This window comes from Eubalaena glacialis, chromosome 19, assembly GCF_028564815.1.
Source record: "Eubalaena glacialis isolate mEubGla1 chromosome 19, mEubGla1.1.hap2.+ XY, whole genome shotgun sequence".
NCBI lineage: Eukaryota > Metazoa > Chordata > Mammalia > Artiodactyla > Balaenidae > Eubalaena > Eubalaena glacialis.
The window spans coordinates 3119381-3145178 of NC_083734.1; the positions used below are offsets into that span (position 1 = coordinate 3119381).

General features: G+C 51.1%; 1 protein-coding gene across 7 annotated transcripts in view; it reads left to right on the forward strand.

Moving 5' to 3' along the window:
- The window catches only part of SPECC1 (sperm antigen with calponin homology and coiled-coil domains 1), a 245017-nt gene that overhangs the window by 45772 nt on the left and 173447 nt on the right, over positions 1 to 25798 (forward strand). For all 7 annotated transcript variants that reach the window (XM_061176653.1, XM_061176657.1, XM_061176655.1 and 4 more), the window contains exon 2: positions 21911 to 22077. In XM_061176653.1, coding sequence (XP_061032636.1) covers positions 21931 to 22077 — 147 coding nt within the window. In that variant the 5' untranslated portion in view covers positions 21911 to 21930. The remainder of the gene's footprint in view (positions 1 to 21910; positions 22078 to 25798) is intronic.

The following is a 25798-nucleotide window of genomic DNA, read 5'->3' on the forward strand; positions in this document are numbered from 1 at the left end:
CAGCCTCTCGGGAGCAGCAAACTCTCTAATGAATTGCTCATCACGATGCCGAGCAGGGCTGTGAGCTGCCGAACAGGGAGCCGTGCTGCAGAACGATGGGATGGGCGGGAGCCCCGCTTAGACCGGTGCTCAGGACCGGCCGCCAAACCGGCTGTGCTAAGAAGAGCATCCTCCCTTTGGCCACGGCCGGCCGTCCAGCTATTTGGAAACTCTAGCCGATTCCAACACTCCAGTCTCTCCCATTCCGTCCCCTTCTCTCTACCCTTACGGCCATTTCTCCCTTCCTTTCCCTGGGACCCCTGTGTTCCCGATTTTAATTCCTCTTTTCACAGCTTTGGCCCTAGCCAGCTACCATCACCTACTCATGACATGTCCTCAAACGGACTTACATCGTTAACATATTTTAAAAGGCAACTTTGTGACTTACTGTCAATGAGAAACGATGAAAATGGAATAATGCTAAATTTAAAAATTACAATAAAAAGTTCCTGGTAGTGAAGGCAGAGCTCTTTACCATGGTCTGTAAGGCCTGCGGGGTTGCTTTGACCACAAAGGGATGCTACTGATGAAAGGAAACGTATTAGGGTTAGATATTCAGCCAGGAGAAATGAGTTGGCTGTCGGTGAATTCCGGGAGGGTGAGAGAAAAGAGGGGAGATTGGAGGGCTTTTATTTATTTTGTTCAGTCGCCAGAGGGAGGTAAGCGGGAACACGGGACAACCACAGAGACAGAGGGGGCCCCCCGAGACAGCCCTGGAGCCACGCCTGGGGCTGCAGTAAGGCCTCTTCATCACGAGGAGAGCCAGGAGCGGCCTGGCTAGCGGCCTTGGGGAGAGTCAGCAGAATATTTGCTGGGGGGAGAATTTATGCGTAGATAAAGGGGGATGGTCTGGGTTGTGAATAAAAGTCCTTCCTCAGTCTGGGGCCTGAGACCTCTCTGGTACCCGCTGCCTCTGGGGACCTGTCTCGGTCTCACCGATGAGGTCTGAGCATGAGGGTTTCCAGGGTCCTGGCCTCACCTGCAAATCGCTTTGGGCTGCTGAGCACTGGGCATCTCCTGGCCATCACCAAGGAGGGCTGGGCCGCCCCGGGGGCTCCGGGCAGTGAGGGCAGAGGGTGAGGGCCCTGCTCTGCAGCCTGGGGTCATGGGACCCCGTCGCCCTCAGCCCGGCCGCCGCCTCCCTCCTGAGCGCCTCCTTCCCGCCCCCGATCCCCTGCCCGTCCACGTTCTGCCCCTTCTCACTTGTCATCCAGGCTGTCCTCCCTGACTCGGGCACCGGGTGCACCACCCCTGGATGAGCTCTGACAGCACAGTCTGCCTTTCCTTGTAGTTTTTCCGGAACTTTCTGACAGTGCCCTGCTCCAGACCAGGAGCCGGGGTGAGCGGGGCCGTGTCTCTTTGGTCATCCCTGTGCCCAGTGCCGCGGGGACAGGGGGCAGGAGGCTGCGGTGGGGGCCCTGCAGGGCGTGCGTGGAACCGCGGTGGGGCTTGGATTTTATCCTGAGGGATGCGGAGGCCACCGGAGGCCTTGGAGCCAAGGACTGACACGGTCCGACGGGTATTTTAAAAGGAGCGCGGTGGGTGCTGCGAGCAGACGGTAGGAAGCCCCAGGCCCAGTGGGGTGTGTCCTGAAGGCAGAGCCACGGCTTCGGGCCCTGCTGGTCGGCAGGATCCCCTTACGTGTTGCCCTGATCAATGCTCTGGTCCTGAGTTTCTCACATTAAAATACGTGTAGAACTTTTAAATGAACCAACGTTTGTTGTTGCATCCCTCGGGCGGCTCGTGTGTGCCGGTTTGGGGTGCCCGGTGGCCCCGGCGGCGGGTGGCCGCTTCCAGCCCTGCCCGAGGGATGCCTGGTCCTGCCACCTGCCGTGTCCTTCAGGCACAGACGGTACTGAGTTGCCACTGGTCACACAGGGAAGAGGCACTCGGACCTGCAGGGTAAAGCCTCAACTCCTTAGCCCGGCTTTCAGGAAACCTCACAGTCTGCTGTTTCCCGCCGCTCCCCACCAGCGCGTCCACGGCTGCCGAGCAGGCTGCTCTAGCGCCCACACCTTCCCACCTAAAGTGCCCACGAATCCACGGCCTCGTCGTCTGAGCTGCGCGAGTCTGCGGGGCCTCCCTAGCAAAGTACCCAGACTGGGGGCCTTAAACACAGACGTTTATTTTCTCACAGTTCTGGAGGCCGGAAGTCCAAGATCAAGGTGTGGGCAGGGTTGGTTTCTCCCGAGGCCTCTCTCCTTGGTGTGCAGACGGCCGTCTTCTGCCTGTGTCTTCACAGGGTCGTCCCTCCATGAGTGTCTGTGTCCTACTCTCTTCCCGTGAGGACACCAGTCATATAGGATTAGGGCCCACCCCAATGGCCTCATTTTACCTTAATTGCCTCTTTAAGGCTCTGTGTCCAAATACAGTCACGTTCTGAGGTGCTGGCAGTTAGGACTTCAATATAGGGATCTGTGGGGACACAGTTCAGCCCGTAACAAGAGTCTAGTTCAAATACCGCTTCGTCCTCAAGCCTCTCCCTGTGTTCATGCATCATGGCCCTTTAGCAGACTTCTTTCTAAAACTCTGTTCTTTAGTATCCCTCCCTCCCTCCCTCTCTCCCTTCCTTCCTTTCTCCCTTCATCTGAAATGCCAAGGAACATTTATTGAGCACCTTCTGTGTGTCAGGGACCCACTTGATGGTGTGCATCCAGAGGTGAAAAATATGGTGCCTTCCTGGATGTTTAGGTGAGAGACAGACAAACAGGCATAGCAGCTGCGGTGCAGGGAGGGAGGTGCTGACGTTCAGCACTGGATCGGAGGGAACAGAAATCTTCCTGGGGCCCGGAATGCTTCAGCTCAGCCTTGAAAGGTGACGGGTGTTGCTGGCGGGGGCGGGGGGAGAACGCTGCAGCCAGAGGGGTGGCGTGCGTGCAGGCCCGGAGCTGTGAGGGTCGTGGTGCTTTCGGGGAGTTGCAGACAGTCCAGCCCGGAGCGGGTCTGAGCAGTGGGTGAAGGAGAACGGCGAGAGGCACGTGGAACTTTGTCTTCACCCTGAGAGAGGGGGTGGGGGTGGGAGGTCTGTAAGCAGTGGGGTCAGGGTGCGGGCACGAGTGGGTCTGTGTTTGGAAAGCCTGCTGGCAGTGCGGTGGCAGACGGCGACCGTGGCCCTGACTCTGGGCAGGGAAACCAGTGGGCCTTCTGACCCCAGTGATGCTTCGAGGCTCTGGGAATAAAGAGCAGAAGGAAGATCCAGGAGAGACTTCGGAATCAGAGGGCAGGACCTGGTGACTGGCTAGATACGTGCGGGGGGGGAGGACAGCGACGGGATTCCCATTAGGGCCCTGGGTTCCAAGTCTCAGCAAATGCCCCCGCTTTGAATGTGCGTGATTCAGGGACTTTTGATAAATGTATACACCCACAGAACCTCCACTGCAGTCGAGATACTAAACATCTCCTTCACCCCAAAAGTTTCCTCTGTGTCCCTTTACAGAAAGGCCCATTCCCAGCCCACCACCTGCAGCCCCACTGCCGTCCCCAGGCAAACACTGATCAGCTTCCTGTCGCTCTATTTTGCCTTTTCTAGAATTTCATATCAATGGAACCATACGATGCATAGTGTTTTGTATCTGGTTTCTTTTCAGATTCATCCATGCTGTTCTATGGATCAGTAGTTTATTTCTTTTTATTGCCAGGTATGGATGTATTACAATTTGATGATCCATTCATGTGTGTGTGTGTGTGTGTGTGTGTGTGTGTGTGTGTGTGTGTGTGTTGCTTCTATACAGATTCTCAGAGCTGCCTTTTTTATCAGCACCTGTGGATGAGTCTTCAGCCTTCTGGCCATTTAGGAAGCTAAGTCCCATGCTTGGCTGTTCAGAGTCACCCTGGGAGTTTATTAAAAAACTGGAAGCAGGACTCACCCTTGATGGACTGAATCAGGGTCCCGGCGAGTGAACCCCAGGCATGCGTGTTTTTAATCAGTCTTGCAGGTGATTTTGATCAGCTGGGTTGGGGAACTGCTGCTTCACGTGACTACTAGGGGAACAGTAGGTGTGGAGTTAAAACCTCCACAGTCCTGTTCGCTTATCACTAAGAGACCACCTCATCTGAACTCCTGGGTGATGTTATTCTTTCTGAGTGCCGACCACACCAACTTTACCTGCCATGGGTCACCCTGGCCACTTATTTTTTCATTAGTTCATCAAACAATATTTCTGAGCTCTTACCACATGTAAGGCATCATCTACATGCTGTGTCTCTATGCAAAAGTGAATCAGACTTGGTGCTTACAATCCCTTGGAGAGATGTTGACATACACAGTCATACAAGAGAAGGCGGTACGTGTAAAAGCACGTAGACAAAATGCTTAGTATTCAGAGGCACATGCAATAATTTCCAGCTTTTTGTGGGTGTGGGGAGGTGGCAGTCAGATGAGGTTACAGGGAAGAAGTCACATTTGATCTGGGGCTTGAAGGATGGGTGAGATTTGTGTAAAGGGCAGTGAGGGTGAGAAAGGCAGCTCAGGCCGGGGAACAAGAAAAAAAGCAAGGATGTGGGCATCCCAGGCTGCTGGGGGCTAGGGAAGCCCAGGCTGGGGGGAGCAGAAGCGAGTTTGGGAAGGTGGGCTTGGGCCAGAGCAAGGAGAGATGGCATTCATTCAGCCCACATGAGCTTGACCAATGCATGCAGAGTGTGACCTCCGCCACAGTCGCCCCCAGGTCTCCTGGTTCGTCTTTATAGTCAGCCCTTCTGAGGTGCTTTCCAGCCACCAAGCAGTTAACTCAGTTCTGGCGCTGTCCACCTGGACAGAGTGTAAAGGCTTAGTCCCACAAGACTGTCCCCCTTCACACGCTGATCGCAGGTCCGGGCTGACCCCTGTGCTGCGGACTCACCAGCTATAGATCAGAGGTTGCCAGGACCCCCTCCTCGGATTTGACTAATTTGCTACTCAGAGAAACATTTCCTTACATTCGCCAGTTCATTATCAAGGGTATTATAAAGGCTGCAGATGAACAGCCGGATGAAGGGGTACAGAGGGGGCGGTCCAGAAGGGTCCCGAGCACTTCCTTAGGAGCTCCTGTCCCTGTGGACCTGGTGTGTGTCACCCTCCTGGATGTGTACGTGTCCACCAAGAGATTATGGAGCTTAATCTGCAGGCCCCTCCCCCTTCCCAGAGGCTGGGGGAAGGAGCTGAGATCCCAACCCTCTAATCACTTGGTCTTCCTGGTGACCAGCCCCATACCAGGAACCACAGGCAAAGGCCAGATATATTTCATATACACAACCCCTCCTTCTACTCCCAGGCCCTGGTAACTGCTGGTCCGTGCTCTGTCCCCAGGGTGTTGCCTTTTCCAGAGCATCACGTGAATGGAGTCCCGTAGCAGGGAGCCTTTTGAGGCTGACCTCTTTCCCTAAGCCTAATGCTTTTAAAATTCATCCACTTTTTTGCATGTACCACTAGCTCCTTCTTTTTCACTGATGAAGAGTGTTTCACTGCGTGGACACTCCAGTCTGTCTATCCACCCACCATGGAGACAGGTTGTTTCCAGTTTTCGCCGTTATGAACTGTCGATGCAAAAATTAATTGATAGTCAATCTAAGAAAGAAAGGGACATTTTATTCGAGCCAACCCAGGGATTATAACCCGGGAGATGGCCTGTCAGGTAACTCTGAGAACTGTTCCCAAGAGGTAAGGCGGGAGGCTGTGATTTTGGCAAAGGGGGTACATGCAATGAAGCACTCATGTCGGTAGAAGGTTGCTGCTGGTCACAAGGAACAGACACCTTAATTAATGCTTTTTTTTTTTAAAGTGCTTTTCTAAGTATGGGAAGATGCAAGAATCCAGGTTCATAAAAAATTTCTCCTGAAAATGTCTAACTGTCTGAGGGCTGGTTCTGCCAGTTTTCCCAGAACACAAAGTGCCTTCTCCTGGTCTTTGCTCAGAATTCCTTTCAAGGTGTCCTGTAGGTCACTGACTGCAGTAGCTGATGGCTTGGTTCTTGTGGAACTGGATGGTGGGCTACATTCTTTATGTTACAGGCCCCGCCCTTTTGGTCTTAATATTGACAAAGGTTTGGGAGGCATTTAGTGACCAATTTGTCCCACGGTCCTAGGAATGCTCATTCCCAGGTCGGGTGAGGATTTTGTTGATGGGCCACTTGATGTGCTGATACTGGGCTAGGCCCTGTTAATAGTTGCCCAAAACCTCTGGACCCCCTGTCCTACAGTCTGTTATGGTCCTGGAAACGGTTCCCTCTGTGGCTTCCTCCCAATTCTAGAGTTACACTGTTACAATCACTGATCTTATAGAACTATGTATTTGGTCAGTCGTTTCAAGTCACCTAATCACCATTAATTTTATCTGAGGCTCAGTCACACATTTGGTGATGTAAGAAACAATCCTTTTGTAAAATAGGCAGAATACAGGTGACATAGCTAGTAACGCTAATGTAAGGTCATAAGTAAGTATTTAAGCTAAGAACTTCCTTTAGGTGTGGCCCAGTATCTCTCTAGGTCTTCTGACCAGTCTGTTCTGCACCAATCACTGTCTTTAAGGGAAATGATATATTGGCTTCATATATAAAGTCCACCAGAGATGTCTGCGTGCACCAGGCCAGTGGTGGTCATCGTGGCCCCTTACAGGACTGAGAAAGGAATATTGTCTTCTAATGAGTTACATGGCTGGTACCAGAGGGAGAAAATTTTTGTTTTTTGTTTTTTAATTTTATTTTTTTACTGAAGTGTAGTTGATTTACAATGTTGTGTTAGTTTCAGGTGTACAGCAAAGTGATTCAGTTATATATATACATGTATATATATTCTTTTTCGGATTCTTTTCCCTTATAGGTTATTACAGAATATTGAGTATAGTTCCCTGTGCTATACAGTAGGTCCTTGTTGCAGAAGGAGAAAAATTGATCTTTACGGTTGAGTAGTTATCTCTGCCATTGGGGAAGTGTGGTTAATGCAGATGCACAGTGCACACTGGAGGGGGGGGGAGGAGACCATAAGCAGAGAAAAAAGTTTATGTTTAAATTTTTCTTGTCTTGCCTTAAAATATGAATTTTATTTCATCAGAACCCAAGCCTGTGAATCAAGCTTCCCACTCAGACACAGTTTTCATTTCTCTTGGATAAATACTGAGGAGTGGGATTACTAGATTGTATGATAAGCGCATGTTTAATTTTGTAACGTTAAAAACAAGAGGCCCGGGGCTTCCCTGGTGGCACAGTAGTTGAGAATCTGCCTGCTAATGCAGGGGACACGGGTTCGAGCCCTGGTCTGGGAGGATCCCACATGCCGCGGAGCAACTGGGCCCGTGAGCCACAACTACTGAGCCTGCACGTCTGGAGCCTGTGCCCCGCAACAGGAGGGGCCGCGATAGTGAAAGGCCCGCGCACCGCGATGAAGAGTGGCCCCCACTTGCCGCAACTAGACGAAGCTCTCGCACAGAAACGAAGACCCAACACAGCCAAAATAAATAAATAAATAAATAAAGTAGCTATTAATTAAAAAAAAAAAAAAACTTGTAACAAAAAAAAACAAGAGGCCCCAAATGGAGTCGCTGATGCTGAGCCCCACGTCACCAAACTTCACTTAATTACAGTTTCAGCCTCTCGCAGAAATAGGATCTTAAACCAGGGAATCAGGAATCCCCTGATCAGCACCAGAGAGGTCATCTGCCGGGTGGACCCAGGCATCCCCTAAAGGGAAGTGACTTTGCAGTAACCAACCTGCTGTTTTGCCGAGTATAACTTCCTGTTCTTGCTTCTTCTGCCTGTAAAAGTCTTTCGCTTTGTACGGTTCCTCGGAGTTCCTTTTTATGTGCTAGATCGGGTGCTGCTCTATTTATGAATCATTGAGTAAAGCCAATAAGATCTTTAAAATTTACTCAGTTAAATTTTGCTTTTTTTTAGCAGTAAGAAATGGCTACACTGATTTGCAAAGCAGCTGCACCAGTTTGCATTTCCATCAGCAATGAATGGGAGTTCCAGTTGCTCCATATCCTTGCCTGCACTTGTTTTTATTTTTTTAAACTTCAAGCCATTCTAATTAGACGTGTAGTAATATCTCCCTGTGGTTTCAATTTGCATTTACTTAATGACTCATGACATTGAGCATCTTCTCATGTGTTTATTTGCCATCCAATTATCTTCTTTGGTGAAGTGTTTAAATCTTGGACCATTTTTTATTGAGTTGTGTGTTTTGTCATTGTTGAGTTTTGTGAGTTTTGCTGAGTTTCCTCATAAATTCAGGAATCAGGTCCTTTATCAGTTTTGTGTTTTGCGGATGCTTCCCTTCCAGTTGGCTTTTCATTTTCTTGACCATGTCTTCTGAAGAGCAGAAGTTTTAAATTTTGATGAAGTCCTATTTATCAGTTTTTAAAAAAATTTTATTTATGGATCATGCTTTTGGTATTGATTCTAAGAAATCGTTGCCTGACTGAAGGTCACAAAGATTTTCTCCTGTCTTCTTCTAGCAGCTTTCTAGTTTTATTGAGGTTTTCAACCTGTCTTTACCCAACATTGATTACGGCCCAGACAGTGGGCGGAGAGCTGTGGAACCACAGAGGAATGAGATGGTCCTTTGCTCCAGGATCCTCTGGGCCGAGAAGCCGGGGTGGGAGATGAGTCAGCAGGGTGTCAGTCTGGTTGGGGTGCTGTGGACCCTCCTTGTGGTGGGGAAGCAGGACAGGACAGTAGGGGTTAGGTTGAAAGTAGGAATGGGGGTGGGGAGCCATTGTCCTGGGTGTGGAGTGGCCGTGGGGAGGCCTGGAGGCTGGTGACAGAATAGCTGCCCATCCTTTGTGGCACTGGGATCTGAGTGCAGGGTGCCTGGCAGGCGTGGGCAGAGCGCGCAGCGGTCCTCATCCCGGAACAAAGAGAAGGTGGGGGCAGCCTGGTGATGTGGCTCATGCCGGGCCCCCTGAGGGACAGGGGACTATCTTTCTTCACTGAAAGCCAGTCAGACGCGTCCGTATCACAAAGAGCCCATCTTTAGGGGACGGCCACAGTGCTGTTGCATCATTGTCTCAGGCTTCTACCCTGGGGGTGGACCACAGAACCGCTGCTGTCCTGCTGTTCCTTGTAGATTTGCTCCCGAGACCCCTGCGAGGCACCCATGATGACAAGGTCGTCCCAGGAGCAGCCTGTACGTGATCCCTCATATTTGCGGCTATTGTATATATTTAAAACACAATCCTCAAAGCGTGGTGTGCTGGGGAAAGATAGGGCATGCTCCAGGCCCTGAATATATTAACCCTGCAAAGGACAGCAGTTGCTTTCATGAGCCAGCTGGCACTACAGGAAAATAGCTGAAGCCTGTGGCTTAGAAAAGAATATTTCAGGAATGTGAAAACAAAAAAGAAATCAGCACGTCCAGTGATTTAACTTAAGCCGGTAACAATAAGGAAATCCAGAGCAATGGCGGAGTCCTACAGCCCTGGTGGAGGGATGGACTCTGCCCCTTACCCAGAGGGGGTGTCTGCCACGCCTGGGGTGGCCAGTGCCACCGTGCGGGCCTGAGTCAGGCCCCTGCATGCTCTGTGCCTGTAGAAGCTCCAGGAAAGTTCTGTTTCCCCCTCGTTTCCTCCTGTGGTCCAGGAGCCAACACAGACCGCTAACAGGGTTGGCAGCTGTGCGGTCCCTCCCTTTGTCCCTCCCCTGCCCTGCTGTCCTGTCCCTGCACTCGAGGTCCTGCAGACCCAGCTCCTGGGTCCACAGCTGGGAGCCTGGCCCACCCGCTGCCGCTCCTCCACCACCGCCAAGAGCCAAGGCTTCCATACGCCCCCAAAGACACGATGAAAGGGCCCTTCATCTTCCTGGCCCAGTCCCTGCCTCCCTCCCTGGGCCCCCAGGATGAGAGTTCTCCCGGGAGGTTCTTCAGTGCCTTGGACAGACAGACAGGCAGACAGATGGACGGGCTGCCAGGGGCCACCCTGGCTGCCCTCCCGACACGCCTGGGCCACAGCACGCAGCGTGGCTGATCTCCGGCTGAGACCCTGCCGCTCTGAACCCTTCAAGCTCCCATGACTCGGGGCTGCCTTTTCAGAATAATGTCATCGTTACAAAAAACCCACAGCCGCCGACGGGGTCCTTTGTGAGTCTGTCAGGGACCGCAGGCCTCTGAAGGTACCGATCAGAGGAGAAGTCCCCCCTTTCTGAGCAAGAAGCAAGAAGGCAACCAGAGTCCATCTTAGTTTCTTCCCTGTACAAGTTCTTTCTTTTGTCGAGCTCAAGATTTACTTTGGTTATTCAATTGCTTGTTCCCAAACTCCTAATTTAGGAGCTTGGGATTAACATATATACTCTACTATATATAAAATAGATAACCAAAAAGGTCCTACTGTATAGCACAGGGAACTATATTCAATATCTTGTAATAACCTATAAGGGAAAAGAATCTGAAAAAGAATATATATATGTATATATAACTGACTCACTTTGCTGTACACCTGAAACTAACACAACACTGTACATCAGCTATACTCCAATAGAAAAAACCCTAAAACAAATCGGTTGTTCCTACTGCCACACCCACACACAGACAGACACACAGATACACACACACACACACAGAGGCACAGACACACAGACAATGCACACACAGATACACATACACACAGACATACACACACAAGGTTAGAAACTGGCCAGACAGCTCGGGGTCTGTCAGCTGAGCCCCCCCTTTTGTCCTGAGGGCCCCCGCCTCTGCCATCTGCAGACGAGTGGTGAGGACCCGGTGGGGAGGAGCACGTCTTCGGGGGAAGGGAAACTTAAGTCGTGATGATTAGAGTATCGGAGGGGAGACGGCCACGGAGGAGGCCTGGCTTGTGACTCGGGGCATCACACGGCAGAGCCTGTGATGGTGCAGAAGGCTTCACGCCCGCGCTCTTGCCCTGAGTCAGAGTGCGGGTGTGTGTGCTGGGATCTCCCACCGCAGCTCGGGAATGTTGAGCCACTTTCTCAGCAAGGGGCCTTGGGAGGTGAACCTCCGCGGTTTCTCGTGAGCCCCGTGTACAGGGTGGAGAGTGTGGCGTGGGAGCTGCGCCTCCTGAGTCCGCAGAGCCGGGGCTGCCTTCTTCCTGGCCTCTATTTCCCTTTGGCCAGAGGCCCATGTGGCTAACGTATAGTGAGCCCAGGGGGGCGGTGGATGTGGGGTGGGGCCCCACCTCTCCGCCCGTGGACGGAGGACCCCGGTTTGCATCTGTGCCCTGTAGCGCTGGGGGCAGGGACTTGCGTGCCCCCCATCTCTGTAGGGCAAGTGCATTGAAGTGAGTGGGTGGAGGGCATAGGGTTTTGCTGGGGGTGCTGGGGTCGGGGGCGGCATGCCCTGCAGTGTTTGCATTGTTTTCTAGAGGAAATAGAACAGAATGACTCAGAAGTGGCCGCCCGTTTCCTTGGAAGCTGTGCCACTGACATCATAGGGCTTTGCCCCTTGTCCCACCTGGCTGAGGGGCCCCTGGTAGGAACAAAGAAACAGAAAAGGCTGCATAAAAGGTACTTAGACTTGACACTTTAAATTATTGGGTCCCTAAACCTGTGGTTGCCATTGGCTACCACTTAACAGAGCATCGAACATAAATGCATGTACTGTGATGTTTTGGTTAAGGTGTCTGAAATCTTAGAGCATAAAATTGTAAACAATTATTGACGGTTACGGTGAAACTGGGTTGTCTAGCACAAATTGAAAACGCCGTCCTTCAGGAATAAAGTCACGAATGGAGATGAATCAGTAGATGATTTTAGAGATTTGGTGTTGAATAACTTCGGGAACTATTTCTCCAGCATGTTATAAGTTAATGAAATGAATTTCATAAGGCTAATGCTTATACATCAACATGAACCCTGTTTTCAAGGTAATAATGCTGGAAGGCTCTGTATCAATATCCATGGGGTTCTCATCCTGAAAGCAATCTGGGGACTGCTTATTTGGTAATTGTTTAGAGGCATTTATGTCTTACAGGAGAAGAACTGTCATTGCTTTATGGCTCAGTTTTGTGTTCTCTGATTAATTCAGCAAATACTTTGTGAATCTGGGTGCCTGGCTAGTGAGGGAAGGGCAGGGAGACACTTGCACACATTTCTTCAATGACAGGCAGGATCTAAACATTCATTAGCTAATGTTGGTTAAGCACCTGCTCGGTGCATCCGGGAACACGGTGATGAACCGGAAGGTAAGGTGCCCCGGGAGCTGCAGGGGGTGGGCGGAGGCTGATGACCTGTGATGGATGATCAGTAGCAGCCAGAGTCTGGCTTTGGTGAAAGAAGCTCTGAAGAAATGACCGGGGGGCTGTGCGGTGAGCTCCTCCAGAGACTGGAAGGGAAAGGCCTTTTGGAGGAAGGACCCCCCTCCCCCCCCACCCCGCCATGTGAAGAGCTGGAGGGGGGGCTTCCAGTTCAACAGTCCTCCTTGGGAACCAGCTGGGCAGGTCCGAGGGGCTGGAGTAGCTCCCACAGCACACAGGGGAAGGTCTCAGGATGCAGACGGGCAGCCCCACGATGGCCTAGGACTTTGGGGTTGTGACAGAGGTCTTGGATTTGCACTCTAAATATAGTGAGAAGCCACAGCAAGTTTCTCCGTAGGGAGGGACATAATCTGACTTGTGTGGGGGTTTTTTTTTTAAAAGTAATTTTTAAAATTTAAATCGTGGTTAAAAACACACACATACCATAAAATGTACCATGTTAGCCGTTTTTATGATTTGTGTTTTTAAAGAGCCCTCCGGCTGCTGAGTGGCATTAACTGTTGTGGGCAAGATGGGCAAGAGCAGAGCTGGGGACCCGGGGATGCTGCGGCATCAGGAGGGGGACGGGACGGGGAGGGGGCAGGGAAATGGGGGGGAGTCTTGGGCGGGTGAGTATCAGAAAGTCTTGTCGGCAGAGCCTCGCAGGAGGGGCTGGAACATTCCTGGGGGAGGTCTCTGAGGAGGGCCCTGGGGCCGTGATTGCCCCCAGACAAGAACGGTGGAGAGGTCTGGGTCTGGCTGCACTGCAGGGCAGAGCTCAGCTGGGCAGTCCCTTGATCTGGAACAAGGTTGAGCACAGGCCCCGGCTTGGGAAGTGAGCAAATTCCTGGGGCCTCCCGGGTCGCTGACGGTGAAGCCTGGTGACATCTCTGCCTCCGGCCCCGAGCCTGGCACGGAGACGGTGTGAGGAGCACCAGCCTGAAGATGTGCACCAACCACGGGTCTGGGCGGGAGCGGCGGCCCCAGCTGAGCGCTGGAGTCGGGCAGGAGGACTGCGGGGAAGGGGTGACTCCGGGAGAGAGAAGCCGGAGCTGTGCTCAGTCCATCCGGAGGAGAAGGAGGCCTCGCGGGGTTGGTGCGGGAGCCTGAGCTCCCCCGGCAGCCGTGGGTGTGAGAAGCGGCCCCGGGCCGGGGGGAGGCCACGGTGCTCTGAGTCTGGGAGGTCGGGAGGGAGGCCTCAAGGATCACAGAAACGGGAAGTCGGGAGAAGCTGCTGAGTCAGCACCGTCTCTGCGCTGTGCTCGGGCAGGCGGACCCCGGGAAGGCGACAGGCCAGCTGCGTGGCGAGTCGGTGGACAGACGAGGGTAGGAGCCGCGGGGAGGCCCCCTGGGCTGGGGGAGGCGTCCGGAGGGAGACCCCTGAGCTCACTTTGGAAGGCGGGTGGGAGATGGCCAGGCCTTCGTTTGTCCCTCCACGTTGCCACCACCTTGTGGATGCCACATCAGTGGTGGCCGCCCCGGCCCGCCACCCCACCGCCGCCTTCTCCGTGAGCCAGTGGGTAGCCCCGGAGGGTCGGGGAGGGGAGAACGCCCTTGAGGCCGTTCTCCCCCCAGCTCCTCCCCCCGCCCCCGCCCCCGCCCCCAGTGCCACTGAGTTGGTTGGGTTGGTTGCATGTCTCTGTCGAGGCCGCAGCTTCTGCTCGTGGTCCGGCTCTCTCCGGATCCCAGCTGCTTCCTCCCGGACCCCGCAGGCTGGGAGTGATAATGTCCTAAGCCCGTGTTGCTCCTCTAGGCCGGCCCAACCCCTTGTAAACGGGTCCTTTGGGAGCTCTCCCCGGTTTCCCAGCTGATGTCCCAGACAGTGGCAGGGGCATCATGTGACCGAGCAAACATTATGACTCGAGATGGTTTTGCCGAAATGGAGATGAAAGTCTGCGGTTCTCTCCTACCCTATGGCTTTTGTTTTGTTTCGTCTTTCTTATCACATTTTTAAAAATTGTGGTAAAATACACATAATATAAAATTTACTGTCTTAACCATTTTTAAGTGTTTAGTTCCGTGGCATTAAGTACATTCACACTGCTGTGCAACCATCACCACCATCCGTCCCCAGAACTGTTTTTATCTTACAAAACTGAAACTCTGTCCCCATTAAACAATAACTCCTATTCCTCCCTCCCCCAGCCCCTGGCCCCCACCATTTTACTTTCTGTTCCTGTAAATCTGACTCCTCTAAGTACTTCATATAAGTGTAATCATACAAGTGTGTTTGTCTTTTTCTGCCTGGCTTACTTCACTGAGCATAATGTCCTCAAGATTCATCCATGCTGTAGAATGTATCAGAATTTCCTTCCTTTTTAGGACTGAGTAATATTCCACTGGATGTATAGACCACATTTTGTGTATCCACTCATGCATCAGTGGACACTTGGGTTGCTTCCACCTTTTTTGGCTGTTGTGAATAATGCTGCTATGAACATGGGTGTGCAAATATCTCTTTGAGACCCTGCTTTCAGTTCTTTTGGGAATGTGCCCAGAAGTGGAATCGCTGGATCATACGGTAAAATCTATTTTTTATTTTTTGAGGAACTGCCATACTGTTCTCCATAGCAGCTGCACCATGGTACATTCCCAGCAACAGTTCACAAGAGTTCCAAATTTCTCCACATCCTCGCCAACATTTGTTATTTTCTGGTTTGGTTTGGTTTGGTAGTACCCATCCTAATGGGTATGAAGTGGTATCTCATTGTGGTTTTGACTTGCATTTCCCTAATGATTAGTGATGTTGAGCATCTTTTCATGTACTTATTGGCCATGCATATATCTTCTTTGGAGAAATGTCTATTCAAGCCCTTTGTCCATCTTTAAATCAGGTTTGTTTTTGTTGTTGAGTTGCAGGAGTTCTTGATATATTCTGGATATTAGCCCTGTCTTAGTCTGCCTGGGCTGTCATAACAAAATACCATAGACTGAGTGATTTAAACAACAGAAATTGATTTCTTACAGTTCTGGAGGCTGGGAAGTCCAAGAGCAAGGTATGTATGGCTGATTTGGTGCTTGGTGAGGGCTCCCTTCCTGGCTTGCAGACGGCCGCCTTCTCACTATGTCCTCCCATGGCTTTTCATCAGTGTGTGTGCACAAGAGAAAGATCTCTCTCTCCCCCTCTTCTAATAAAGCCACCAATCCTATTGGATTAGGACCCGCCCTTATCACTTCATTTAACCTTACTTTACCTCCTAAAAGCCCTATCTCCAAATGCAGTCACACTGAGAATTAGGGCTTCAACATGTAAATGTGGTGGGACAGGAGACACAATTCAGTCCACAGCAAACCCATTTGCCAATATTTTCTTCCGTTCTGTGAGTTGCCATTTTACTCTGTTGATTGTGTTCTTTGATGCACAAAAGTGTTTAATTTTGACATATTCCAATCTGTCTAGTTTTTCTTGTTGCCTGTGCTTTTGGTGTCATATTTAATCATTGCCAAATCCAATGTCATAAAACTTTTCCCCTGTGTTTTCCTCTAAGAGTTTGACAGTTTGGGCTCTTATATTTAGGTCTTTCATCCATTTTGAGTTCATTTTTGTGTATGGTGTAAGGTAAGGGTTCAACTTCATTCTTTTGGTGTGGATATCCAGTTTTCTCAGCACCATTTGCTGAAAAGACTGTCTTTTGCTATTGAATGGTCTTGGCACTAGACTATAGTTTATATTCTTAGTTACTCTTTCAACAGACCTTTTCAAACTATTCCTATAGAAAGAGCTCTTGGAAGTATTTTATTTCCGTCTCCTTTCTACTGCCTTGGCTCATTCTTTTAATTCTTTGATGTGAAACCATGTTATAGGTAAGGAAATAACTACTGATTAGTGGCCACCAGCTCTGTGGGATGCCGGCTTCTTGGTTCAGCTTTGGAGACAGAAGGATGTCCTGGGGCAGCGATTCTCAGGGTTTGGTCTCAATATGGCTCCCAGATTACAGCCTCTCTCTAGGGTCTGCATTTCATATTTAGAGACCAGCTCCTCCTGTTTCTTATTCCAGATTAAGCTCTATTTGTTATGGTCTCCACCTCGTGGCAGTGTGTCATAGTTTCTCCAAGTCCCTATTCCATTTCCAGAGTTTGTTTTTGGCTTGAGATGGTATGGCTAGTGCTGTGCAGATGTTCTTTTCTGTTTAGTTTTTGTCTTATCCCTTCTTGGTTCTTGTTTTCTTTCAATGACTTCTCCTGATAGGATCAGTGAATTTTTGTTTGCCATTTTCCTTCTGATGCTGTGTGGAAACCTGTTCTTTTCTTTATTTACCGGGAAGGAATCTAAGGCTAACGGTCATGTCGAGACTAACAGGAAATAATAAGCTTCGAAGAGTTTCCTGTGGCCTCCAGCCGAAGTCTGGGATTCCCTCGGCTGCTCCCAAACTAGATTTTCAGAGTAAACGTTCCAGTGTTAGCATAAACGAACCAGGTGCCTGTCTAAGAATCAGCGCCCGAGGAGCTTCCCTCTTCCTCTGGAACTGAGTTTCTCGACCTCGACTCTTGACATTTTAGCCCGGATCATTCTTTGTTGTGGGGCTGCCCTTTGGGTACTGGGATGTCCAGAAGCATCCCTGGCTCTACCCTAGCACCTCCCCCTGCCCCAAGTTGTGGCAACCCAAAGCAGCTGCACACATTGCCAAATGTCCCCCTGGAGGCAGAATCAGCCACCCACCCTGCTGAAGAGGTCAAGAGCAAACTGGGCATGTGTTCTAGAAAGCTCTAGCTAGATATTTTCGGCATGCTGTTCACTTGCCTTCTATTTCCTGCCAAGTCCCCTGGTAGTTGAGCTATGTGAACATTCTTAGTTTGTTCGTTCTCAGACTTGAATGCCTCAGTTCTCGGCTTCCTGGGGCTTATTGTACTTGGAGTGCAAACCTCAATGCCCTCTCCCACCCCCGGACACTCCTTATTTTTTTTAAAATTTATTTTTGGCCAAGCCGCGCGGCATGCAGGATCTTAGTTCCCCGACCAGAGATCGAACCCTCGCCCCCTGCAGTGGAAGCGCAGAGTCCTAACCACTGGACTGCAAGGGAAGTCCCTGGACACTCCCTATTATTTGTGATGGTCCAGAATGGTTTCCCAGTCGCCTTTCCGTTTTCTTGCCTTAAAAGGGTAACCAATCTGAGGGTCGAGACAACCCCTCCAGCCCAGGTTCTGAAGGCGGTGATGAAGCAGCCCAGCAGCATGTTGGAGGGGCTCTGACCCTCCCCGGTGCCCGGACACTCATCGTATTCCTAACTGTGTTCCCTCTTCCCTCTTTCTCTTCTATCTTTTCTACTTAACTCCATACAATTAGTGAGTTATGGTTTAAAGAGAAGTCTTGCACGATTCTGGCGAGGAAAGAAGCTTGATAATTAAATAAAATGAACAATTTAAGGAAAACACCCCTGGGAAGACCCTCTCCCGGCCCCTGTGGGAGTGAATTCCTAAATTTAACTGTACTGTGGACCCTCGAATAACACGGGTTTGAACGGCGTGGATCTACTTACAAGTGGATGTTTTTCAACAGTGGATGCAACCATCTTTGAGATGGTTAGGAGGATTTTTAGAAATCAGGGAATTAGTAATAGAAACTTTTTTTTTCATGATCTTGTACTTGGCCAGAACCCGTCTATTTCTTTTCCGTAAGAAAAGTATCGTTCACCCAGCATTCACGCCCGCGTTTATCTTTCAGCAGCGGGGGCCAGTTCTAGTGACTGTAAGGTGTCTGCTCGCGGTGTTCACCTTCCTCCGCGCTTTCCCTCTTTGACGTTTCCAAATGAAAACAGGCCGCTCTGTGTATAAAGAGAGCTCTTTCCTTAAGTGGCCCCGGCCAGTGCACGTTGATCCCACCGATCCGCCACTGGGTGTTGCTGAGTTAATAAAGCAGAGCGGCCCTCAGCTGAACACGGTGAACAGTTGTGGGGGCCATCTGGTGTTTGCTGAGTGTCTTCTGGGTGCCGTGTCCTCCTTCATCTTCAGTTTTGCGGTGCAGGCACCGGTAACTCCATTTATCGGGCGACGATGTTGAGAATCATAGTGTTCCGCAAGCGTGCCCGAGCTCACGCGGTGAACAGTGGAGCTGGATTTTTTTGACCAGGAGCACTGGATCCAAAAGCCCGTGTGCTTTCCCGTGGGAGAAAGATTATCCAGGGAGGCCGTACCCAGCCCTGGTGTGTAAGAGCCCATTAAAACTGGGTTTGAATCCTGGCTGTATCATAAACTCTGTGGTCTGGGCAAGTTGCTTAACCTCCCTGAACGGAGGTGACCCTTACCTCCTAGGATTACAGGGAGGGTTTGACACCAGGCCCGGGGTGAGGGGCGAGAGGAGGGTCGGAGAGGAGACGGTGGGAAGCGGATTGGGTGAAAGTCTGCAGAAACTAGGGGTGGGCCTGAGGGCACCTGCCCGCTGCCAGCAGGAGGCCTTCTTGGGAGTGGACAGAGGGCAGGGCCAGAGCAGGCCGATTTGGAGATTTGGAGAACACTAGGAAGACACCAGTCCTGCTGGATGGGGGTGGGCGATGCTTAACAAGGTCCTGGACGTGGAGCGTGGGGAGAAGGGTGCAAAGCTGGCCTTCAGCCTGGCTGGAGCGGTGTCCCCACCCTCTGCTATCATCCTTTCATCGTCCATCCCTGGAAAGCTGCTTTGATCCGGCAGAGCCCACTACCCCCCACCCCAGCCCCGGCATCCCACCCCCTGGCACTCTCCCTACCATTAGGGCTCTCTTCCTGGTTCAAGAGGGGACATTACTTATTTCATTTCTGTGTATTTTGAATTCTGGAAGAAGATGGAATTTGAAGAGCCTGGCTGGTGCACGAGTACAAAATAGAAGCCTCCGTCTGGGGAAATAACAGGAAAGACACATGAAGGGAGACAAGGAAAAAGAGCCTGGCAGTGAGGAGGGCCCGCGGGAGGAAGGCCCTCTGTGTACACTTGTCTGGGAGTAATTTGATGGGTTCAAGGTTCTAGGAGAATAAAGAAAGGTGTGATGATGCAAATGAAGTAAACCTGAGAATTCTGCCTCAGAGCAAGTAACCAGGCAGCCTTTGAAAAGTGGCTGCATGAAAAAAAAAAAAAAAGTGGCTGCATGTTTTTCAGGTGATTGTCTAGAAGGTTGTCAGAAATTAAGAGTTTAGATCTGGAATTTTGACTGGGATACCTTTTTCCTCCTCTCCTCTCCCCTCCCCTCCCCTCCCCTCTCCTTTCCTTCTCCTTCTCTCCTTCCTTTCTTCCTTCCTTCCTTTGTTTATTTCTGTTATTGTTATTACTTTTTTTTTTTTTTTTGCCAAGGACTTAGGGCAACATTGGGGAAATTTTCTATCATCTTTGTTCTGCTTTTCCTCTTCACATTCTTTCTTCCTTCTGGAGAATAAACAAGAGCCATTTCATTTCAGGGGTGACCTGGGCAGATTTTGGAAAGCATAGATGCATTGCAGAATCACCTATGTTTTCATCAAGTAAGCCCTGCAATAATCATCTCTAAGTAGTTGCAATCATCACGTAAAAGGGCGCCTTCATGAAACGTATTTTATTTCTCGTCTCCGTGAGTCAAACTGACATGTTACTGGTTGTTCCTGCGGTCCTGGATAAAATTCATCAGTAATTCTCTCCAAGAATCACTCAGGCTATGTTCGTTCATTTTATATTTATATTCATTTAATAAAATTAGTTGCTCTATAGGTCTTAACCTAGGAATTCTTTCATTGTTGCTGTGGAAACCAGAATTAAAAATTGTGGGCCGAGAAAGAAAAATAGCTGCAGCTGAACATCGTAAAATACACGAGAAGTGGTTTTTTAACTATAGAATTTTAAAAAATCATGATACCTGGAACCAAGCTGAGACTATTGAACTAATCACATAACTGAAATCGTGGATAATTTTTCTCAAAAACACTTCAGAAAACAAATCGCTGTCTTAAAAATATTATTTTCACAGGACTTCCCTGGTGGTCCAGTGGTAAAGAATCTGCCTTGCAATGCAGGGGGCGCGGGTTCGATCCCTGGTCAGGGAACTAAGATCCCCCAGGCTGCGGGGCAGCTAAGCCCGCGTGCCACAACTACTGAGCTCGAACGCCGCAAACTACAGAGCCCGCGCGCCACAACTTGAGAGAGAAAACCCCCGCACCCCAACCAGAGAGAAGCCCGTGTGCTGCAACGAAAGATCCCGCATGCTGCAACTAAGGCCCGACGCAGCCAAAAATAAATAATAAATAAATCTTTAAAAAAATACTATTTTCACCTGTAGCCACATTGGCACAGCTGCCAGGATAGCAGTGCTGTAGAATGAGCCCCAGGTGGGGTCTTGGACCCCTGCCACCAGCGAATCCCTTTAAGTAGGAGCAGGAACTGGATGGCCCTGGCTGGGACGCTGTGGGTTGAAATGGTGTCCCTGGATGGGAGGAGGTCCCCACTGCGCCAGGCTGGGGGCGGTGGGCAGCCTGTTCTTTTTCTCAGAGGGACGGACAGGGTGTCCTGGGATGCGGTGAGGGGAGAGGAGGCCCAGGGCCGCTGAGCACCAGCTGCGATCCCGGGGGGCAGTTATTTAGCCCCGGGTCCTGTGAGTGCGGCCACTGGCATTAGCTGTCACCTAGTGGTGTTTTTTTGTTTGTTTGTTTTTTAAAATTTTTATTGGAGTATAGTTGCTTGACAGTATTGTGTTAGTTTCTGCTGTACAGCAAAGTGAATCAGCTATACATATACATATAGCCCCTCTTTTTTGGATTTCCTTCCTAGTGGTGTTTTTTAAAGTGCTTTTTTTCAGTTTGTTTCGTGTCTGCGGTTTTGGTCTTCTGTCTCACATCTCTGGTCATGAGAGTCCACGGGGACAGCAGAGTCAGGGTCCCCTTGTGCTACTGAGAACAAAATGGGCTCAGAGAGGTTAAGAGATGGCCGGCCCACCTCCTCAGCCTTGATGGAAGGACTCAGGCTGTCTTGCTTGCCTTTGGACGGGGATTCACACTTCCCCACCCCCCAGGTCTCTAACCGCATCCTGCTCCTTTGCATAAATTGTCTTTCATAGAATATTTTAGTTAGAGCGGGTAACTCTGCCCTATGATGTCAGGTCTGCCCAATTAAAATCTGCCCTATTAATTTTTTAAAATTTATTTAACAGATTTATTGAGGGTGCCCTATTAATTTTTGATACCATTTTTGTCCAAAAGAAGAAAAAACCTGTGCTTCTGTGAAATCTGATTTTCAAGTAATTCATTTATGTCTATTTGGAAATTACGTAAGTTGCTCAATTATCAGCCCTAAAACGGCAAGGCTTACGGACATAACATGTCTTGACTCAAGCTGACCTGTTTTATGTGGGCTCTCAGTGCGTGGGCTTCAGTAGTTGTGGCTCACGGGCTCAGTAGTTGTGACTCGTGGGCTCTAGAGCGCAGGCTCAGTAGTTGTGGCGCACAGGCTTAGTTGCTCCGTGGCATGTGAGATCTTCTCGAACCCGTGTCCCCTGCATTGGCAGGCAGATTCTTAACCACTGCGCCACCAGGGAAGCCCGCACATGTGTTGTTAATAGTTTGGTGAAAGCTGCTGTGAAGCCAGAGAAAGGAACCTGCTGCAAAGGTACCTTCTCAGTAGTAAGATGCTCTCTCTATGTGCAGCCCCATCCCGAAGGCTCGTTCTCCATGACCACGGTGGTGCCCGTGGTGCGTGGGGTTGGATCTCTGTAATATCTCTCAGCAGGTTCAAGTGTGGACACACGCTTGTTCTTTTCTGCTCTTGTACAGAAGGACCCACTGGGACAAACATGAGGAGTGCAGCCAAGCCCTGGAGTCCAGTCACCAGAGCGGGAAGCCATGGGGTGGACCGCGCGCGACCCCTCCCCGCCCCCTCTTCCGGCATGAAGAGCTCCAAGTCGTCCACCTCGCTGGCATTTGAGTCCCGACTCAGCAAGGTATGGACGGGACATGCAGGGCAGGGCCGCTGGGTGCCCCGTGACAGTGAGCAAGGCCCCAGGAGCCCCGGCATAGCTTGACCTAAAGGCGCAGAGCAAAGGGGATGCAGTCGGAGTGCCCTGGGGTGGAGAGGGGAAATGTGCAGGTTAACAGGGTGGCTGGGATCCCCTGCCCTGGACCATGTGGACTCTCCAGCCAGAGTTTGCCCCCAGCGCCCACTAGACGGGCTCAGCGTCACCAGGATCCTGATAATCCAGGTGTCAGTTCCCCACCCGCCTGCAGCTGGGCTCCCTCCTCTCCGTGTTCCTTTCCCCTGACCCGGGCAGCCCCTGGGGGCTCCACTGCTGGCTCCTTCTCACCCCCCAGGGGTTCCTAATGTCAGGTGGGCCGGGGTGCCTCCTTCCTCACCCTGAGATGAAACTCAGAGACCGTGTCACCTATCTACGCACACACTTTGGAGAAGTCAGTGTAGTATCCTAACTATAAAAGCCAAACAAAAGGAACATCGCTTACAGGTAAATAATCCGCATTTCTGCCCATGTCTGCCTGTGCGTGACTCCGCTGAAGGACCCCCATGCTCCTTGGAGCCCTGTGGACGTGGCAGCTCCGGGCAGACGGATTCAGGGTTGTCGTGCTGATGTCTCAGATACCAGGAAGGCGGGGGGGGGGGGGGGGGCGGGCGCGTGATGTGTTGGTTTGGATGCTGAGCGCTCTTGGTCAAGTTCTGAACCCAAGTGCAGTCTCCCCTCGTTACTCTTAGAAAGTTGAGTGTATCTTAAAGTTGTGCAAGAAATACACTGTTTTTACATGTAAAACAAAGGGATGCTGTTGGCTCGGATAACAATAAGAAGATGCTCCACCGCTGACTGTCTGTGGAATCCGTGAGACGTGTGGGATGCAGGGCAATTCTTTGTGCAAGATTGTCACATTCACGGTCTCCATCCTCCCATCCCTTAGGTGTCAGTAGCACCTCCAATTGCAGTGGCAACTAAAGATGCCCCCACAAATTTCCGACACACTCCCTGAGGGACAGCACTGTCCCTGGAGAGGACACTTGTTCTAGGTGACAGCTTCTGCTCTCATGAATTTTAACACCGTGTGTGGATGACCCACAAATTTGCATCTCCAGCCAGCACTCCTCCAACTGCCTTTGTGACACCACTTCTTGGATGTCTACAAGGCACCTTGAAGGTGACCTATTCAAAACTGAATCTGTTCTTCCTCCTCTCCATCTCTCTCCTGCCCCCCCAAACCTGCCGCCCCTGGTGACTCTTCCCATTTGGGTAAACAGCAACTCCGTCTCTTAGTCGCTCAGGCCAGAGCCCGTGGCATCATCCTTGGACCCTCCTTTTCTCACATCCCATGGTCCGTCGGCAAAATGCCATCTACCTTAAAAATAGATGTCAACTCCCACCAGCTCCCACCGCCTCCTGGGGACCACCGGGGACATGCTGCCACCTTCCTGCTTTTGACTTGAGGCCTGTGCTCCGTTCTCAGCGGAAGCTGAGTGGTCCTTTCTACGCAAGTCATGTCACTTCTCTGCTTAATACGCTCCCGGCTCTCCCCACCGACTCAGAGGGGAGCAAAGTCCAACCCCTACCGCCACCCAGGCTGCCCGGGCTCCGGACACGCGGCCTCCAGGTGCCCTGGCGCCGTCCCTCGTGCGAACCAGGTGTGGTAGCCGCCCCTCAGCCTGGGGCGTCCCTCCCTCCACCCCTGCACTCTGCCGCTTCTCCTCCCCTAAGTCTGTGCTCAAGGTCACCTTGTCAGGCGCCCCCTGACCAGTCTGTGTAAAGTGTGGCCTCGGCCCATCCTCCTCGCCCTGCCTTGTTTTTCTCCTCAGCTTTTAGGACCCTCACACCCAGCTGCGTGGTTACTCTCGTCTCCCCATGGCTAGACTGGAAGCCCCACGAGGGCCGGGACCATCTGCTCTTTTGTTTGTCACAAGCTGTGCCCTTCACGCTTAGGAGAGCACCTGCTACCTGGCAGCGCTCGGCGTGGCTTGAATGCCCGAGCACACCTGTTCTCCCGGGGGTGATGGATGTGGGAATAGGAGGAGCTCGCTCGGAGAGGGGGTCGGGACCCTGGGCCGCACTGGGACCCCCAGCTCTGCCCCTTTCTAGCTGTGAAACGTCAGGCAAGCTATGTAGCTGCCCTGAGCTCCGAGATGGGATGAGCACCATATTTGCCACAAGGAGTAAATGTGGATAAAGTGTCCTACGTATAATTTTGATTATTATTCTATTATCCCAGACTTGACTGTTGTTTCCATGATTTTAATTTTTATTATCTTTGACCTAGAGCACATTTGGGAGACATCTCTAATATGGATTTTAAACGAATACATACATTTCCCCCAGAACAGACCCTTAGAGCTTCTGGAATACATTAAAATATTTTAGAAGCAGTGTTTCAAAAAAGGTCTGAAGCTCGTGTGTTTCCTGAAGACAATGAAACGGTGGCCGCTCCGCCTTTGATCGGTGTGTGGAAACTTGTTCCACGGGGAAAAAGCAAATACTCCTGTGGAGACTCTCAGCTCTCGTCCTGGTCCTTGGGATCCCCAGGCCGGATCCTGTAAAAGAGGATGACGGGGCTTGGGGGAGGGAGTAGCAGAGAGTAGCATACCCCCCTGTACCTGTCTGGCTCTGACCCTCTCTGCTGTCCGCCTCAGTGGACAGAGGAAGAAGACAACAAACCCGGAGAACAGAAGAGAACGAGGCAACAGCAATGGACAGAAGAGCAAGCAGATTTCCCCGTGAGTATTTACTACGGAAATCTGTGAGCGTTCAGAGAAGTTAAATTACACAGTGAACACAGCGTCCCACCACCTGGATGCCACAGTTAACGTCTTACTACGACTGCTTTGTAGGAGATGGACACATATGGGATGGACAGATGTGTTTTCACTGGCCCCAAATAGGAAAACTAAAACAAATGCACCAAAAGTAGGACAAAATACGCTACTGCAGATGCTGGCCTGAGCTGAAGGAGCCCTGGGGGAGCAGGTGGGGGAACAGGAGCCTGGATGGGACGGGGTGGGGTGAGGGGCTACCGTGAGTCTTCCTTGTGTCTCTGAGCACAGCACAGGGAGGCAAGTACCCGGACTGCTCTGATGCAGACAGGCTGCGTCACGCTGGCCAGTTACGCGGCCCAAGTCTATTAGTCAGGACTCTCCTTGCCGCAAATGACAAAACGTTGGCTTGAGCAGAAAAGAAATATATGGAACAGATCTGAGGTTCCCGGGTCACTGTGTGCAGGCCAAAGGTGCAAGACTGGAGCACAGAGAGGCCAGGACCACAGACTGGGGTGTCCCAGGACTTCGTGTCACCTGTCTCTGCCTCTCTGTCGCCTGCACGTGGTATGAAACACGGCTGCCAGCCGGCCCAAGCCTCCCTCATCCCTTGGAAGGCCCAGCTGCTTCTTTGCTTCTGGCCGATTAAAAACAAAAGCAAGAGAAAAATTGGCTAGGCACGAGTCATGTATTGATCCTGCCCAGTCTCCTGTGGCCAGGGTTCAGGGTGCCTGGAAAGCAGAGTCTTAAGTTTATGTTCTCTACGAGTCTTGGGGACCCGGTCAGTCGTGTCATTGTCCTTCGGGAGTGAATGCTTCACACCTGCGCCGCCCGATAGAGGAGCCACCAGCCCCGTGTGGCGATGAGCCCTTGACACGTGCTGTGACTGCAGAATACACACCAGAGCGGTCGCCTCGCCATCTTCATGT